Source organism: Lytechinus pictus, chromosome 9 (assembly GCF_037042905.1).
Source record: "Lytechinus pictus isolate F3 Inbred chromosome 9, Lp3.0, whole genome shotgun sequence".
Lineage (NCBI taxonomy): Eukaryota > Metazoa > Echinodermata > Echinoidea > Temnopleuroida > Toxopneustidae > Lytechinus > Lytechinus pictus.
This window is the reverse complement of record NC_087253.1, coordinates 15,915,300-15,934,888: the sequence shown is the minus strand read 5'-3', so window position 1 is coordinate 15,934,888 and position 19,589 is coordinate 15,915,300. Positions and strand designations below refer to the sequence as shown.

The 19,589-nt window shown below is 37.2% G+C and overlaps 1 protein-coding gene and 1 long non-coding RNA gene across 2 annotated transcripts in view; both read left to right on the top strand.

The window, feature by feature from the left end:
- The first annotated feature begins 2,908 nt into the window (after positions 1-2,908).
- Positions 2,909-9,054, top strand: LOC129268209 (uncharacterized). Its single transcript, XR_008585242.2, has 4 exons — positions 2,909-2,942; positions 3,363-3,485; positions 5,267-7,979; positions 8,068-9,054. It is a non-coding gene; the product is annotated as an uncharacterized LOC129268209 (long non-coding RNA).
- A 10,383-nt stretch (positions 9,055-19,437) lies between these two features.
- The window catches only part of LOC129267657 (coiled-coil domain-containing protein 91-like), a 30,113-nt gene continuing 29,961 nt past the window's right edge, over positions 19,438-19,589 (top strand). The window contains exon 1 of the mRNA XM_064104360.1: positions 19,438-19,485. Within this exon, the coding sequence (XP_063960430.1) occupies positions 19,438-19,485 (48 nt within the window). The remainder of the gene's footprint in view (positions 19,486-19,589) is intronic.

The window sequence follows — 19,589 nt, the reverse complement described above, 5'->3', positions numbered from 1 at the left end:
TCGTGGCTTTTTAGACATTTTTGCCCCATACGCTGTGTCTGACATCTCAAAATTGTCGACTCATGACGCTACTCCGATGATCTAACCGTGATAGCGAACAATGCGAGAAAGGGGGGTATTTCCGTCCGACCCCCGAAAAAAGTATTGGCGTTAAATCCTTGTACTTTCATCGCAGTGTTATGTTTTTAACTTAATGATATAGAATATTACACCTATTTATTTTAGTATACCAAATTTCAAACAAATTCAGAGCCTACTGTCTTTTCATATACATCATGTCATGTTTAACACTTTTTTTCTCTCTTTTTTCCATTCCCTCCCTCTTTTATATCATGTTTCACTCTCAGATGTGCCAGGTATGTATTTTTTTTCAGTATTCATTGAAATTATATTTCGATCAATGTAACCATGATATTATACATTTAATATCATTCTGCAAGAAATATGAAAGATTTTCATTTTTAATCAGATTAATAGATGTTTAATGATAGCAACAGATCAGGGATAAGCTTCATGGCTTAATTTTTTCATAAAGCTGTTTGGAGTTATGCACAATTTCACGCACGATTGACGACCTGGGCCCCGTAACACAAAGCTAATGAGCGATGAATAATAAATATGAAAGAAGGCTTCTGATTGGTTTCTAGTCATTATTTTGAGCTAAATGTACGTGTAACGTTGATCTTGATTGGTCAGTCCGTTCAGCGATTGATCGCTAATATTTGTGTTGCGGAGCCCTGGGATGTTTCATGAAGGGACTTTCGGATATATTTTTTTTGGTCTGTCAGTTACCATAGAAACTGTGCTTCCTAGCCAATCAAAATTGAGGAAAATTGTCAACTTTTGCATTGGATAGGCCTTGCAAATTATTCAGGTCCAGTTAAAAGGAGTTTAGATATCTATTCAATACATATTTTGCTATGGAAAACTACTTGTAAATAGATTATAAGCAATGGGGTCAAAGTCCTAAAGTGCAATATCTAGGTTTCTTGAATATAAACCTATTATTTTCTTCTACTATTGCTACTTTTTTCTGACTCAATTAATTTCTTTCTTTCTTTGTGGGGGTTACATTTTAGCATGGGTTCCTATGTTATGCACATAACTTTATATTTTAATCTGTGAAGTGTTTTAAAGGGATATAATCGTATGGTCCTTATTTAAAATTCGGTCATACATCAACGCTTGCTTACCTTTATATCAGATAACGCATACTGTTCGTGCCACTTAACGAGAGCATCACTGAGGGATATTTCATTATATCAGACCAAAACATTCTCATGACCATCGTGACATACTGACATTAGCAGGGACTAGTAAATTGGGTTTGAAATCCGAACGCAATGCTAAGGCTTTGAAGTAACATTGGCGGGTAAATGCACGTTCTACAGCTGTTTTCACTGATACGTTCTTTCAATTTGTTTTCCCCATATTTCATTTAAATTGAATGTGACTCTGTGTCCTTCGGAATCCAGATACACCCATCGGTGAGTATCCAATGCTAGCTTGTTTGTCATTCTCATCACGTGATCACCCCTCCCCCCTCCTCCCCCACCGCACACTCCCATACAATATGCTAACGCACGCGCACACACTCATCCCAGTTTACTAACCCGAGGACAGCTGCATGTCTTCTTCTGTTGTTCCCATTTGTGTCCGGGAAAGTCACCAGTTGTGTCTAGGGGGCAGGGAGGGAGGGCACCGGGTGACGCTTTGAGGGGGTGGAAGGAAACGAAAAGGAGAAAATGAACTAAGGAGGAAATTAACGAAAAACAATATATAATGGGGACCTAGCACCCCCCTCCAAATCCAAAATAAATATTGATCAAATTTATGATGATTAATTTTAGAGAAACATAATTCTAAAGGGCGATATTCAATGATGATGTTCCTGGATATCCCAGTGGGATTAAATAAACAATAAGACTGTGGCTCAAATCTATGCTCTTGTTCATAGATAATATATATAGTTGCAATTATTGTGATCACAATGAATATTATTATTGTTACAATAACAGTAATATCTCTTATACCCAGGGTAGCCACTTCAGCTATAACCGATCTTCCAGCAGGCCCGGCATAATAATGTGTTACTACTACCTGCTCCATATTTTAATACGTCGAGTACCTGACAAGAAAGCCGAATGACTCTTGTTTTTTGTTTGTATTTTTGTTGTTGTTTTTTTAGTCTTTAAAATGACTCTGCACGGGGGACCGAACCCACGATCCCCCATTCATGAGGAGGGCGTTCTACCACTGAGAATCCATGTCAACCAAGTCATTAAAAAACAGCGTTTGTCGGTTACCTATCTTTAAATGCTATGTCTCTTTTCGTTTTGACGCTTCATTTCCGATATCTTGCATCAATTTTTAAAATTGCTGTTATGGAATTTAAGTAACGCATACTGACACATTATGAATATTTTGATTTACATTTTCTTTTTTCTCTCTCTTTTCCTCAAATCGTTCCTGAAAACAGAATTGTGCAAATGTGAGTATATTGATACCTGTTTAGAAGTCTTTACAAATTCTTAACACCAACTCCCGTTCGGATGAAGGGTACATTCTAAAATGTGCTGCAGCTATATCGTAACAAATTGTGGATAAGATCAACCGTTTATATCTTTATTTGTCTACTCACCTGCCGTTGTGGAAAATAAGATGCCAACAACAACATGTAAAGAATATTCAAAATAAAATATTAGTCATTTACTAGCTTGATTCTGAGAACACAAGTTAACAGTCTCTGCCAAACAGCAAAGATGTTGACATGAGAGAAAAAAACTAAAATATAATTATTATCTACGGTATTTTGATATTTATGTAATGATATTTATTGCACTCAATTTGTAAGAATGCAATTTTTAACTGTTTAAATTGTTCTCTTTTCTTTTCTTTCTCTCCTGAACAAATAGCAATGGCAAGATGATATGTTTGGACGTGTAAGTACCTCCTTCCCCTACCTCTTCTTCCTGTTCTTCTTCTTTTTTCTTCTTTTTCTTCTCCTCCTCCTTCTTCTTTTCTTTTACTGCTTATTCTTCATCTTTTCTTCTTCTTCTTCTTCTTCTTCTTCTTATACTCCTTCTACTTTATCTTCTTTTTCACCCCATACTCTTCCGATCGATATTCCTCTTTTCTTTCCCTTATTGCTATGAACTCGTCAGGATTTTTTACGTTTCAACGGAATTTCATTACTTAAAAAAATAGAGCAATTCCCTTCTTGATTTTATGAAACGCATGGATTACATTTATCGTTATCAAACGTGTTAACGATAAGTTCATAAACCTCTAATACTGCGTTAAAACAGTTATATTCAACCTAACTTTTGACTTTTCCAAATTGTTTTCTTTTTACCATGCAGAAACGACAAGCTGTCATAAGGAAACGAATAACGGATTTAATTCGACTCCCGTCAGCCAATGACCATGACTGATGCATCACAACAATTCTGCCTTGGATTTTATTTATATTTATTTCTAGTAAGGTTCGTGCTAACAACTTAGTTTCATAGTTAAAGGTATTATTTAACTTTGTGAGCAGTCGATTTAAAAAAATTATCAAACCAAGATGAAACATGTGTACAAGTTCATGTATTAGAACTAAGAAACCCTGAAAACAACCATTATCATGATTATTGAGAATGAAAAGCTCAAAATACAAGGCAAACTCCGATTTTGTAAATAAGGCGTCTTAAAGACACTTGAATAGAACACACATGTGTATGGGATAAAATTAAGATGGTGTTTCCGGTCACTTTATATTTCAATTTTTGAAGGTCTAAATGATGGTTTTCGGACGCGATTTTTTTCTAGGCTTCATTTTTGTAACATATCACACACATAGGTGACAAGTGTGCCCTTCTAGCTCAGATTTTTTTAAAGTCAAATCAATGTTAGCCAATCACTTTAACCCCCTCCCCACTCGTTATTATTTGTCTTTATTTGGGGGTGGCAAAGGTGGCATCTGATGTTGGTAAATTTTCTAAATCCCCTTTTACACCTTCACGGATCCAACACGGATCATCCCGGACTGTCAATCCGGGGTCATCCGTGTACAGTCCGGGATTTAACGTGTACATACCGGCTACTTATCCGGCGCCATCCTTGATGTACCGGTATATCCGCGATAAAAATTGAACATGTTCAACTCTTTCTTGTAGCCTCCTTGTACGTCCTTGTAGCTACCGAATGCATCTGGGAGGTCCTTGTTAATGCCGGTTATATCCGGGGTCGAAATTTGTCCATTGTTTACGTACATGAACTATGTCGTCCTTAGTCGTGTTCATGGCCATGTATGTGTACGCTACAGACGTTGCAAAAATGGAAGAAACTTCAATCTTGGCCAACGCTCTTGCGATATCCTAATAGAGACCGTCGGCTACCGTGAAGGATCCGTGTAAGGACCCAGTAACCTCCGTGTTCACTCCCGGTAGCTAATCAAGCAGATCCCTGCTAGTGATACCTTGTCTGTCCGTGTAGAAACCGCACCTTTCCGTACATTTCCGTGTACATACCCAGTTAAATCCGTATTCACTCCGGCAATGGTAGAAAATATCAATTTGGCACCCCGGATCACCACGGACTGAGATCCGTAATGTTCCGTGCATCATTGAAGGTTGTTCAGTGAAAGACCCATGGTCATCTGACCTGACTAAGCAGTGCCATTGCGACCAGGGGTGCGTTTAATAAAGAGTTACAACTGGTGTAAATTACCCATTATGGCAACTACCGTGGCAACAGGGCTCAGCAGCCAATCATAATCAAGGTTACCATGGTAGTTGTCATAATGGCAAAGTTACAACAGCTGTAACCTTTTATGAATCTGGCCCCAGAAACGGATCGTTACCGATTAACTGTTTTCGGATCAATTTTATCCGCAACGTTAGTTTGAGCCATTTATGTCAAATATGACAATTTCAATTCTGGAAAGAATGGACTTTACACTAAATTGTACAAAAAAATCTCATCTCAAACCCTTTTCTGATAATCCCATTTACTTATGAAACACATTATAAAAACGTGATATTTTTGTGTTGGACGTGAATAAAAGCCTAATGGCGATGACCTTTTCCTTTCCTTTTTGGGGTGGGGATTGTCATTTTCTTTAAAGAAAGCTTGCCCCTTTCCCATCCCCATTTCCTTTCCCCCACCTTCTGACCTTTAATCTTGGATCCGCCAGTTAATGAATACAGAATATTCCTGAATTAAAAACAATAAATGATTTCTCATTACAACACGTAATATGCTTTTCTTATTTATGTTTCAGGGACACTTTTTGGACACCTCCGCAGTTGATATCTTTCTCTTTCTGAGTTTCTTCACAAAGCCAGCCAGCAGACTGCATTTGCACTATCACCATGGATACAGCATACAAACCACGTGACTTCCCACCATCCTTTCTAACGACGCCATCATGACAACAGTCACGTGACTTGAAAAAGAGGGATCCTTGTCTGCCTTCATTCAATGATGCACTCAATAGATGTGACAGGTGTGGAAGAGAAATAAATCAGGGTGCTAGCCCCTTCCCCATGCAACCCCAAGGAAAAAATGAAAAGCTAGTTTAAAGTAGACTTACTTAATTTTGCCACTGTGATTTCTGGTCATACTGAAGGCCTATTTTGTAGAAATTGGTGCATGAGAAACATGCCTTCCCCTCGTCACGGATTTTTTTTTTCATTTCATCTGATGGAGAAAAAAAATGCGCACACCAACGACGGTAGAGGGCATCAACACCTTGCAAATCTGATTGCAAAGTGCTGACGCCCTCTACGTTCGTTGGCTGGCTCATTATGATTGCTCGCATCGGTGATTTTGAAATCTGTTTAATAATCTTCTGGTTGAAAATTTCCTGAATGAATACAGACATTGATCTCCTCATAAACCATCGCATCGGACACTCTCTCAACGCCTGATTAAAAAAAAAGTGAAAACCACAGTGGTGAACTTCGCCCTCTGCGTTTACAACGTCCACTCCAAAAATCGCGTTCCATCCAACGTCAAAACAATATCGATAATCATTGGAATATGACTAAAGATGAATCAAATATTTTCATAGATGGTAAAACAAGTTTTTTTTAAGTTATATGAGACAATTCGTCTTAGGCAAGTTAAAATCCGAAAATGATAACGTGGATACAAGTAATTGAGAGAGTGAGATATTATGATTGCATAACAAATTATAATATTTTACCTTGTTAGACAAAGCTAATAGATCAATCTCATATAATAATCAATCTTTGTTCGTAGTGAGCCTAACAATTGTAAAAATGTACACTATGAATATATTTTGCTAGCTACGTCTTATGTTTCCAGTCCAGAAGAGGGTGAATGTCATTTTCATTTTCTCCCTTGATTAAATACCTGATTTGATCAATGAAACCATTATGATATAACATAATCTAATGCCATAATGTATATGCAGCGGTAGTAAATAGTAATTGGTTTCCTTCTTACTCTCGGCTGTTATTTTAAAGAATATTTCTAAAAGAGAGTGAGAATACCTTTTCAGAACTATGTGCAACTCTTTATTACAATGTATTACATTCAGAGAAAGTGGGGCATATACCTTCTCTATGTTTAATATGAAATCTTAAAAGTGGTTAGGTAAACGTATAATATGAATAAAAGTACTAAATCATCGGTTTAACTTAGGAATGAATTTTTATTATATAAGGTTGAATTGCAATTTCATTTTTAAAATTTGGTTAAAATATGAATGAAAGTATAGATTTCTTATGGAAATATCAGTTGCTATGCTAAGGATAACAAGTATGAATGTACAGTATGAAAATATGAATTTTTCCATTTTGTAAATTATTCATCAATTATCATCATATCTTGCTTCATGTGGTTGTTCATAGTTTTAGAACGTAGGGTCCACTGGCAGGCATTCCACACGCGTTTAGTAGGGACATGACTATAGCTTATGACGTCACGCTTGGCATTGAACGTGTGTAATACCACCTAGCCATACTTTCTTCATCTAGAACTTAACCAAATTAATTGTTAATTATGATGATAATGATGATGATGATGATGATGATGATGATGATGCTCATGATGATGATGATGATGACGGTGATGATGATGATAATGATGATGACGATGATGATGATAATGATTATGAGAAAATGAAGATACAGGTGATGATTGAATTTAAAAGAATTGTGTTATTATATAAGGATGGTTTTAAATGTTGATGCTGCTAATTTTGACGATTATGTTATGTAAGGTAAATTAGTATCAGTAAAATAGACAAGCCTGTATTCAAATAATGAAACTAAAGTATTCAAATCCCTCACTTTGATCCAGTCCAATATTGTTTAGAATCACATTGCCTTTATTCTAAATGTTGCAACCCCCACCCTCCCCCCCCCCCCCCCCCCATAGTTCGTTTATCATGGTCGCTTTCAATAGACACACAATCAGGGCCAACGGTTTGCTGTATGCCAAGTAATGATCAATCCATGCAGTCAAAAAAATATAGAAATGACGTTCTGATTATCGCTTGTCACTTTACTTGTCTAGCGCTAAAATATCAATTTCTGAAACATCCACACTTTTACTTGTAGGGCATATGTATATTTTGTTATGTATAATCTTTCCTGTCAAATATCAGATAGAAAGAATGATGCACTCGTCTTCGATCTGTGCAACATTTGATAACTCCTATAGCTACTCATTTATATCGTGTAAATCGGAACCCCACAAAGGGTTTTCACAAACGGTTGCTTATGTTGCATATAATGGCTTATTTAGGCAAATAATGTTTTATTTGTTTGTTTGTTTGCGTACTTTATTTTTTCACCTTCAAATGTCTTTGGAGATATCTGTGTCTAAATATAACTACTTGACAAAATAATGAAGATCGTGATTTTTAAAAAGTAAATTTTGATAAGCCAAGTATACCAATACGCAGCACTCGACAAAAACGCATGCCATATGCATAGATGTTTTTTTCTTTGTTTCTGAAAAGTGTCTACATACACTGCAAAAACTGCGTTGTTAATTTAACACCAGTCCAGAATCTATATTTGACAACTGGTTTTAACTAATTCCAGATAGTCGTTTATACAACACCAACTATTGTTAAAACAGCATCGATTTAATTTCAAGCCGGTGTTGTTTCAACACCTCTCTGGTGTGGTCATATATATAGATTCTGGACTGATGTTAAATTAACACCGCAGTTTTTGCAGTGTATGTCTTAAGGGGTTATACTTTATTATAATGTATTTTGGCTCTGTTATACATATAAACACAAAATATGACTTTTTTGTAAAATTGTGACGAATGCACTATCCTCACACGAAATTTCATCAATGTTATTTCTTACATCAATTTAGTCTCATTCTATTTTGGGATTGCTCATAATCACAAATGTTTTGGGGTAATTTTTTTCAGTGACCTCGCAGTTTTCAGGTGCACTTTTCTTTTCATTGAAATGAGATTGAACAATATAGTGCACACTAGAATTTGCAAATGAGGAAATAGATCTTACATTTTTAAGTGCCCCCCCCCCCCTCCCCCTGCGTTCGGCCATAAATAAGACCTTCATCATCATTTTATGACGCATTTCAAAATATGTTCAATATTGACTGTAATAGCAATTTAAGATTATTTTTAAAGATAACGCATTTTTTTATGTTTCGATTATCATGCCATTTCCAGGAGAATATATACATTGTGTTTTCAATTTCCTAGCTGCTCAGATTAGGTAAAGTTTGGCAAATCTGACTATAAAAGTTCGAATTATCTTAATTTTATAGTAGGCCTCAACTACAGTTGTCTAATAAATTTCATTTGTTTTGTCACGTATTTTTATAATCTATATTCCGATCCCATGAATTCAGGCTAGTGCAATTCCCTGTCCGTTTTTTTTTTCTTTTCTCGTAAAAAAGAGGATTCTTGTACATGATGTAAATAAAATTACAGATGAATATTAACTCCGCTTTGTATCCTATTGCAAGTGTGGTATAGCTTTTTTCCGTCATAGAATTTTTTCTCATGTTTCTGCAAAAATAAATTATTTATATATCCTTGTCAGCAGTACTATGAATACTTGTCGTGTGTCGTCTTCTTTTTGTCTCGTATCATCATAACCATATTATGAAGTGGGGGCACCACAGAGGTCGCCCCCTATTATTTTTAAGGAGGGCTTAGTGAAAAAGGGGTAAAATAATCCCGGCAGGGGAGGCGGCATTTCAGGGCACTGGCGTACAGATATGGAGGTTGTGAGCCATGGACCCCCCAAAAAAAAGTTTCACGACGAGGAGAAAAGGAAAAGAAAGAAAATAAAAGGGATATTGATGAATTATGATAGTATTTTCCGATCGGAATATCATTACAAATCTGTCACAAAATTAAATTTATTCATATTAAAACGTCGTAAAATTCGCCTACGTGCCCCCCCCCCCAAAAAAAAAAATAGAAAAAAAAATAAATGAAAATGGTTAATTACACTGCAAAAACTCCGGTGTTGATTTAACACCAGCCCGGAATCTATACATGTCCACACCAGAGAAGTGTTAAACAACACCAGTTTCGTTTTGGTCAAACACCAGATAGGTGTTTATACAACACCAATCGGTATTAAAACAGCGTCGGTTTTATTCCAAACTGGTGTTGTTTCAAAACTTCTCTGGTGTGGACATAATATAGATTCCGGGCTGGTGTTAAATCAACACCGGAGTTTTTGCAGTGTACGCCAATGCCACTGGGGTTTGCCCCTTTCTCAAGTATTGAAAGGGTGAAAAGATACAGTTCACCCTGGCCCTACGTTATGATAAAAGCAGAAAAAACAAAGCTTTGAAAAATATCAATGAAGGTTTTGCAAAATCCGACAAACAACTTTATATCAGGCTTCCGGGGGATGTTATTTATATTTTGTGATGTCAAATGCATGCAGCTACTCAATGGGTGACAGGGCCATAAAATACAATGTCCTTTAGTAGAATTCAAAATGTTTTTTATCGTTCAAAGATCTTTGCAGTCTTCGGACATACAGTTGAATAAACGTTTATATGCAGCATATACATTATGCGCCATTAGAATGAAAATTAAGTAAAATATTATATTTTGGGGAGCCGCTAGCATAAGCTGTCACAGATTTTTTTTTTTTTTTTAATGTTCATTAAAAACAACTTATTGCCAGGGTCAACTCCTTCTTTAAAGGTCAAGTCCACCCCAGAAAATGTTGATTTTAATAAATAGAGAAAAATCAAACTAGCATAACGCTGAAAATTTCATCAAAATTGGATGTAAAATAAGTAAGTTATGACATTTTAAAGTTTCGCTTATTTTTCACAAAACAGTGATATGCATAAGTCAGTGACGTGCAAATGAGATCGACAGTCGATGATATCCCTCATTCATTCACTGTTTTTTTTTGTGTTATTGCTTGAATTATACAATATTCAATTATAACAGATTTGACAATGAGGACGGCAAATTGACTGAACCATATAGTATCAAACAATACTAATTCCACATGTTCAGAGAAGAATTAATCGTTGTTTTACTTGAAAATGAGGAGAAAATTGAAATATTTCATATTTCATATTATGAAATACAAAAGAAATAGAGAGTGGGTGACGTCATCAGTCTCCTCATTTGCATATTGACCAGGATGTGGATTTAACTGTTTTTTTTAATTAAGCGAAACTTTAAAATGTCATAACTTTCTTATTTTACATCTGATTTTGATAAAATTTTCAGTGTTATGCTTGTTGGATTTTTCCCTTTTTATTCAAATCAACTTCCGGGATGGATGGACTTGTCCTTTAACAATTTTACTGACCCGAACTTTTCTTCTATGTGAACAATCGCTGAGCGGATGAAACAATTGGATTCTAATTTATATCTTTATTGTCTATAATTAGTAGGCCTATTAATATCATGAATATATTTTAGTGTTTTTTTTTACATGTTTGAGGACAGGGAAGGGAAGGTTAATTTGACGTTTTGATTACGAAATTTTGGCTTTCAAACACCAAATTTGACATGGATCGATAAATCGTTGCTAGGGACTTATGATGTTAAATTTTGACCCAAGATGATGCTAGATTTTAAGGAAATTATGATAGATTATTAAACTTATGCTTGATTCACTTTAGGTTAAAAAATTCACAAAATCCGACCACAAGTAACAAAATAAGAAGAAGAAGAAGTAGAAAATGAAAGGGAGCCCCGCTCTAAAGCAATTAGAGGGACAGACCTCGATAGGTCAATGGCCTCAGTCCTGTCTGCCCCTCACATCCGCCTCATAATAGTTTTGCCATGCTTTTCATTTGTCTTCTGATTATTGTATTTCTATATGTTGTTTACGTAATCTTTAACATGTTTAAGAGATGTGAAATAAATTGAATTGAATTGAATCGAATTAACTAATAATGCCAATCCTGTACAAAATTGTCTTTATCTATGGACAAAAAATATTTTCACCCTTTTTTATGTTTTTAAGTCCGACAGTTAAATAAACTTGTGAAATTATGCTCTGTAGTCTTTCAAAACTATACCAAGAATGGTAATAGATTCCAAGACTTCTGACTCTCGATAATCCTGCTATTACTGATGAATTTGGGAAAATTACGAGAATGAGGGCTGAAAAGGTTAGAAAATGGATATAAATAATATTCAATATATAGGCGATGAGCAAAGAGAATGCATTTAAAATAGAACGATGCTGGTTATAGAACAAAGATACAGGCAGAAGGATGGAATTAAGAGAAAGGAGGAAATGAAGCCATATGAGTAGGGGAGAGGGAGCAGATATAGAGCCACGAAAGAGAGATTGGAAAGAGAAGAAAAAACAAAAGCAAAATTTATAGGCGGATCCAGGGGGCCGAAGCAGCAGCCGCCACGAACTCCCCTCCCCCTTCTTTATTGGCGATGCAAAATGCAAATAAAAATTTGAATTGAGAAAAATGCATTTGAGAGAAAAGAAAAACTTTCTACATTCTCTAGTTCCTCAGAAAGAAAAGATCTTAATCTTTATTCTTTCCTTTCGTCCTCTCCTTTTTTTCTTCAGTTTTGGCAGCGCCTACAGGGACCGTGAGGGGGCGGGAGGGGGGTTGCTGCTGCTTCGGTCCCCTGCTCCACCTATGGTAGTCTTCCTGCACGCAATCTTTGCATTTTGTCCCTGTTTCAAAATCTTTGCTCGCGCTCAGGGCACTGCATGGGAACTATTTTTTAACTGGGGGCTTGGTGAAAACGGGGTAATTTGACAAGGAAAAAACACGTTGTCCCGAGGAATTTGACAAGCAAAAAAATGGGTTCACTAAAAAAATATAGGTCATTTTACTTACATTTCTCCATTTTTTTTAATCACCTACGAGAATTCGTGATGCTGCCTATGGAAAATGATATACACGCGAATTTTTTTTTTTTTTTTTTTTTTAAATATCTTATTTTCTTCCTCTTTCAAATCAACTAAGTTTACAATCACAATTCATATAAATCAAGATTTTGTACATGTATACGAAGCAAATAAATATATCAATATCAATGAGATTACAAATTTTCAAAACTATTACAATGAAGTTAACTGCTCATTAATATTTCTCTTCCATAACAATGTGAAAGCAGAGGGGGAAAACATATCAATCGATAAAAAATCCAGACTTCGTAAAAGGTGACCTTTTTTCCCTGAACTTCTTAGAAATAATCTCTTTTGCACATAATTGTACAAGAAAAAAAAGAATTAAAGATTTTAAAGGTTAAGTAGAGGAAGGTTATTAGCCTAAAAACGTCCCTAAACACTCATAACCTTACCCCCACACCCCCTCATCTCTCTCCCCAGACACTCACACAAGCTCACTCACCACCACCCACAACTCCCCCCCCCCTTCTCCGTCACAAAACTCACACATCCATCTACACACGTTCACCCATACACGAAACATCCTGCTCTGGTACAACTATCTGTATTTGAACAAATAAACAAAACAAAACAGAAACAAAATGAAGCAACCAATTAGAAAGGTCACTGCATTGATTTGTTCCCATTCTCTTAAGTGCACCCCCAGCTTCCCCTTTTTAAACGCTATTTGATATTCCGTATCTCTATATTCTTTAACCAAATGTGTCACTTTCTGTACGGTTGGCAATATTCCCTGTTTATTAACTAAAAATAATATACTTAATTAAGAATATAATACAATTTATTAAATATACTCTTGTAGTATTCCTAGATATCCCCATGAAAATTGTTTTCCAACTGTCACTTCTTTCGGATGCTTCAGCACCCGAGCACCCCCGCTTCCAAGGGCCATGCTGACGCTAAGCGCTTGCATTCATAGTCTGGTTGGATATGCATTAAAGATTATCAAATTATAAAAAACGGGCATACTGTATATTTAAAAAAAAAAAACAATTTCGCGTTCGATTTTTTTTAAAATCTCATTAGATTACTTTGATTGTAAGAATAAACTTTTAATGCACTACAGTACATTCAGTGTTTGTGGTTGACCATGCAGGCCCCCACAGGCAACCCAGCACCCCCCCCCCCCCTCCCCCCGAACCCCAAGGGGTGGGGATTGGATCGAGCTAGTGGCCGATCAGTGAAAGATGGATGAAAATATTCCACCCTCAATAGCAACAGTCACTTTCATATATGAAATTTGTTAATGATAATAGCAAGAAGTCTAAAATAGTGTTCCTTTTATCTACCACCCCCCCCCCCCCCCTAGTCTACAACCCAGGACCAAAATCCAATTGAAACCAGTTGGATTTCCAATTGGTTTCAATTGGTTTCAATTGGTTTCAACTGGTTTCAATTGGTTTTAACTGGAATATAACAATTTCCAGTTGAAACCAATTGAAACCAGTTGGGCAACTGGAAATCCTAACTGGAACCAGTTGGGTAACTGGAAATCCTAACTGGAACCAGTTGGGTAACTGGAAATGACTTCTAACTGGAAATGATTTCTAAGTGGAACCAATTGGGTAACTGGAAATCCTAACTGGAAACAGTTGGGTAACTGGAAATGATTTCTAACTGGAACCAGTTGGGTAACTGGAAATCCTAACTGAAACCAGTTGGGTAACTGGAAATGACTTCCAACTGGAAATGATTTCTATCTGGAACCAGTTGGGTAACTGGAAATCCTAACTGGAACCAATTGGGTAACTGGAAATGACTTCCAACTGGAAATGATTTCTAACTGGAACCAGTTGGGTAACTGGAAATCCTAACTGGAACCAATTGGGTAACTGGAGATGACTTCTAACTGGAAAGGTGATTAACTGGAAATTAATTCTAATTGGAACCTGTTGGGTAACTGGAAATCCTAACTGGATCCAGTTGGGTAACTGGAAATGACTTCCAATTGGTTTCCAATTGGAAATTTTCCAGTTACCCAACTGGTTCCAGTTGAAACCAGTTAATTTGCATATTATCTGCCAGTGTGCACAGCTAATGTTTTATGTGATTTATCATTTAAAATGTATCTATTTAATTCTTTTCTAATTCAAGTACCATACTTGTTTCAGATAAGTGTTTAGAATGCTTAGCAGAGAAAACCATGTTCATAAATGTTATAGATTATAATTAAAACAGATTATAAGATAATTAGTACACCACTAACTGTTACCAAATTACATCAAATACAAATACATATATTTGAAGATCTTTCATATAAATATACACATTACGAAAGTCTATTTTATCAATGCCCTTTACATTGGTATTAATAAACATATAGCACTGCTTCTTTGTTGGCATGAGCAATATAGTTAGTGCAAATTCTAATTAATTTGTAACTAATTAAGTCATTCTAACTGGAATTTCCAATTGGATCCAGTTGGAAACCAGTTGCCTCCAATTGGTTTCAACTGGAACCAATTGAAACCAGTTGCCTCCAACTGGTTTTAATAGGGAACTTGGAACAACTGGAACCAATTGAAACCAGTTGCCAACTGGTTGCTTAATTGGTTTCAACTGGAACCAATTGAAACCAATTGCCAACTGGTTCCAGTTGCCCAATTGGTTTTAACTGGAACCAGTTGGCAACTGGTTTCAATTGGTTCCAGTTGTTCCAATTTCCCTATTGAAACCAGTTGGCCAACTGGTTTCAATTGGTTTTGCTCTAATTGGTTTCAACTGGATTTTGGTCCTGGCACTGGCGTAAATCCGTGTTGATGGGTGGGGGGGATGACTGAAATATTTTGGCTTTTTTTTTGCAATCATGTTTTTAGATATGCAAGGAATTGTCATTGATATGTCCACAGTGGGTCACGGAATGAGGGGGGGGGGCACCAGCAAAATTTTTGAATCACTGAGTGAGCGCGCTCAGTTGCCAGTTATTCTGACCTAATAGAGACATGGACAATGTCATTAAAGGGATATGTATCTCACTGATCAAATAATGCGAGCGCGAAGCGCGAGCTGAAATTTTTTTATATTCACACCTAAAAAGGGACATTGTAATCAAATTTTTGTAATCATGATAGGTACCTGTCTCGCTAAACAATGCGAGCGCGAAGCGCGAGCTGAAGTTTTCGTATATTTTGACCCCAAACAGCGAAATTTTAAGGAATATATTTAAGGAATCCATTAAGAGCATGCATATCTCATCATAGTCATCTAATGCGAGTGCCAAGCGCTTGCTGATTTTATCAGAATTACATCTGAACACATGAAACACTTTTTGTAGTCATTGCAATCATGATTACCATACGCATCTCACTAATCAAATATTGCGAGCGCGAAGCGCGAGCTGAAAATTTAGATAGTTCAGACCTGAAGTGGACATTCTAAGGTTTTTTTGTAGGAATTAACTAGGACCATACGTATTTCATTAACCAAATGATGCGAGCGCGAAGCGCGAGCTGAAATTTTTTTATATTCAGATCAGAAGGGACATTTTAAGGACTGATTTTAGGAATTCATGAAGAGCAGACATATCTCACCAATCCACTAATGCGAACGCAATCACGGACAGGAAATGTTTCATATATTTTGACATTCGATCTTGATCCCTTCCCAAAGACCCCAACATTGATTAATTGGAAGAAACGGGGGTTTCTCTTCAATGTTATAATAAGGACATAAGTATTTCGTTTGGAAATGGTGAACTGGCTCTTTATTTGCATTTTATGATTCAATAAAATTGTTTTATTTGTTAAGCGGTATTTCAGGAAGAATTTTCACCAATAAAACAATTATCTCTTGTGATTTTTTTTCATTTCTTTCGTAAAAAGTGGGGGGGATGTTTGTACAGGCCATCCCCCCCTCCTCGAAAAGTGGGGGGGATATATCCCCCCCATCCCCCCCCGGGATTTACGCCAGTGGGTCCTGGGGTAGACCCACATCTGCAGTGTGTGTATCACAGCTGATTCAAGGAGTCTGCATAGCAGACTAGGTCTACTAGAGCCTGCATGGCTCGCTTCGCTCGCCCTTTCAGGCTGGTTTGCTCCAGCTGCAGATCCCACTTCACGAGCCATTCAGAGTCTGCTTAGCAGACTACCCCCCCCCCCCCCCCCCGCCCGCGAAATTATTTTTCCCACCGAGTTCTGGACCAACATATGAATATTCATGACTTGCGTCTTCGGATTTAGAGTACGCATGCGCGTGGACTTGGCCTCGACCAGTGACGGTCGTAAGCATTCACGTTCAGTTACTCAGAATGAATTAGCATCGTCAAATTACCGGTACCCTTACATAGTTACATAGGCCTTATAGGCTTAGATATATATATATATATACATATATATATCCAATTCTTAAACACTTATCAAACTAGCTGCCATTAATGGCAAGACATGTGGTAGTCTAGGGCTAGCTTAGGCTAGCGCATTAAAATTACCTCAAATCTGGACCTGTCTAATGCCTAATACTAATAGTAATAGCCGACTAATGCCATGGTTAATTTCGAACCGGTAAATTCCGAACTTTACGTTTGATTTCATTTACCATGGTTTAATATGTCTAGTCCGTATACAGAACCAGTCCTAGATCTAAAAAGAAAAATATCTTAGTTCTAGTCTAGTCTCTAGATCTAGACTCTGATCTACGCTGTATCAGCATGGAACAACTAGTGTACCAAAGGGGGGGGGGGCAGACTGCCCCCTGACGATTTACAACTGATCCAGGGGACGTGCTCCCCCCCCCCTTTGAGAAGCCAAATTAATAATTTGTAATGCCAAAATGCAACAAAAAAAGACTTATGTCCCCTCTTTTGAACGAGAAGATCTTTTTTTTTTTTGCTTGTCAATTTTTTTTTCAGCTAAGAAATCCTTAATTTGGGGTGAAGACGGGCACCAAGATCACTGACGTTAGAATACGTTCCATGCACTGCAGTGCAGAAGGGGCACCGGCCATTTTTTCCGGTGTGTGCGTATGTGTCACAAGGGCGGATCGGACTTTCGCCAATAGGGGACGGGGCCCGAAATTATCTTCACCTATATTTTCCCCGATCAGTCACTTCTTAGTTTTATTCTTATAAAACAACATAAACATGAAACAATCTCATAAGCCTTATAAAAAGTGTGAGCGCGAAGTGCGAGCGATTAAAAAAAAAATATTATGGGCAATGGTATGTGTGATCCTGAACAAGATTCGTATGTAACTAGATGGTTACTGCAAACGCCAAGCAAGGGGCAGAAATTTGTATTAACTGTTCTATCATTATCGAAAAGGGACCTGTTAAGGACTGCTTTCAGTTACTGGGCGTTGTGGCGTGCGCCTGCAATCCAAGCTGTGTGGGGAAGTTACAAATTGATGCAGAGGTTCGAGGTTCGAGCCCTGGTCACGTCTTTCGGATGGTGACGTTAAAGGTCGGTCCCAGACGTAAATAATCATATCTGATTGATACACGTCTGACAAAAACTAAAAATACACTTACGAAGACGGTATATATTTCAATAACGCGAAGCGCGAGCAATTTTTGACATTCCGACCTAAAAAATGGTCATTCTAATCACTTTTTGTATTAATAAATGGGATAGGTATGTAACTAAACAATTGATGCGAGCGTGAAGCGCGAGAGGAAGAAAATTGAGTTTTTAGACCTAAAAGCAGGACACTCTATTCATCTTCTGTAATCATAAATAGGATATATTACTTGGGTATCATTAATAATGCGATCGTGAAGCGTGAGCAGACAATTATTGATATTCTGATGTGAAACTGGATAATTTAAGTACATTTAAAATAAAGAACATGCAGGCTATCGCGCATGTTTTAGATTTAGACCTAGAATCTGGGCATTCTGAATACATTTGTTTAATGGAACATTATGGAATACACGTAGACATTATGAACTTGGCAAATCAAACATTGTGACCACGCAGCGTGAGCTTAAAATGCTGATATGTAGACCATAAAACGGACATTTTACAGAGCTAAAATATGTTTTGTATATTGACTTCAAAACTTGCTCCATATCAGCCTATTGAGCAAGATATGAATCTCATCGAACAGGCAATTCTGGCGCGAAGCGCAAGCAAAAATTTTATATAGTAACATGAAAGATTTTTATTTCAAGTCTTCCCCTCACATTATTTCATTCACTCGCCTTCCTCCCCTTATTTTCCTCTTCTTTTTTTTTCTTCTGTCTTTATTCTTCTTTTTCCTTTTCTTTTCTTCTTTCTCCCCCCTTTTTTTTTGCTCTGCCAATTTTTTTTCTGGGGGGCACCTGGCCCCCCCCCCGTAGCTACGCCACTGATGCACTGGCGTACCTAGGATTTTCCAAAAGGGGGGCAAATTTTTGGAGGATATTTCGTCCGCGAAAAAATGTGACAAGCCCCCCCCCCCAAAAAAAAAAAACAAAAAAAAAAAAAAAGATCTTCACGTTCAAAAGAGGGGACATACGTCTTTTTCATTGCATTTTTACATTACAAATTATTAATTTGGCTTCTCAAGGGGGGGGGGCACGTCCCCTGAATCCAGATTTGAGTTAATGCGCTAGCCTAAGCGAGCCCTAGCCTAGCACATGTCTTGCCATTAATGGCAGCTAGTTTGATAAGTGTTCAAGAATTGGATATATATATATATATATATATATATAGATCTAAGCATGAAGGCCTATGTAACTATGTAAGGGTACCGGTAATTTGACGATGCTAATTCATTCTGAGCAACTGAACGTGAATGCTTACGACCGGCACTGGTCGAGGCGAAGTCCACGCGCATGCGTACTCTTAATCCGAAGACGCAAGTCATGAATATTCATATGTTGGTCCAGAACTCGGTGGGAAAAATAATTTCGCCCCCCGCCCCCTATCTCAAAAAAGTATCCGAAAGGCCTATTGTCGCATCGGAGTGCGCGCAGTGCGAGATAAGTCGGATATCGATACGGTACTCTGCATCTGCGGCATTTTCACGGATCTCGGAATTGTGCGGTGTACCTTTTTCTGAAGAATAACTGGTTGTTTCCGTATTTTTCCGTTCGAGAATTTCATCATAATCAATATATTCATTACTCCAGCTACTAAATGGCAGATAACTGGGCTAGTTTTCCTTCCGGTGATCCTCCCGCAGAAGTAAGTTTTGTTTCATTAATCTGTCTGAAAATATAACTACATGGACTTGCACGAGTGGGACTGTAGTATAATTTTGTGTGAGTCTACAATGATAATGTCCGCGC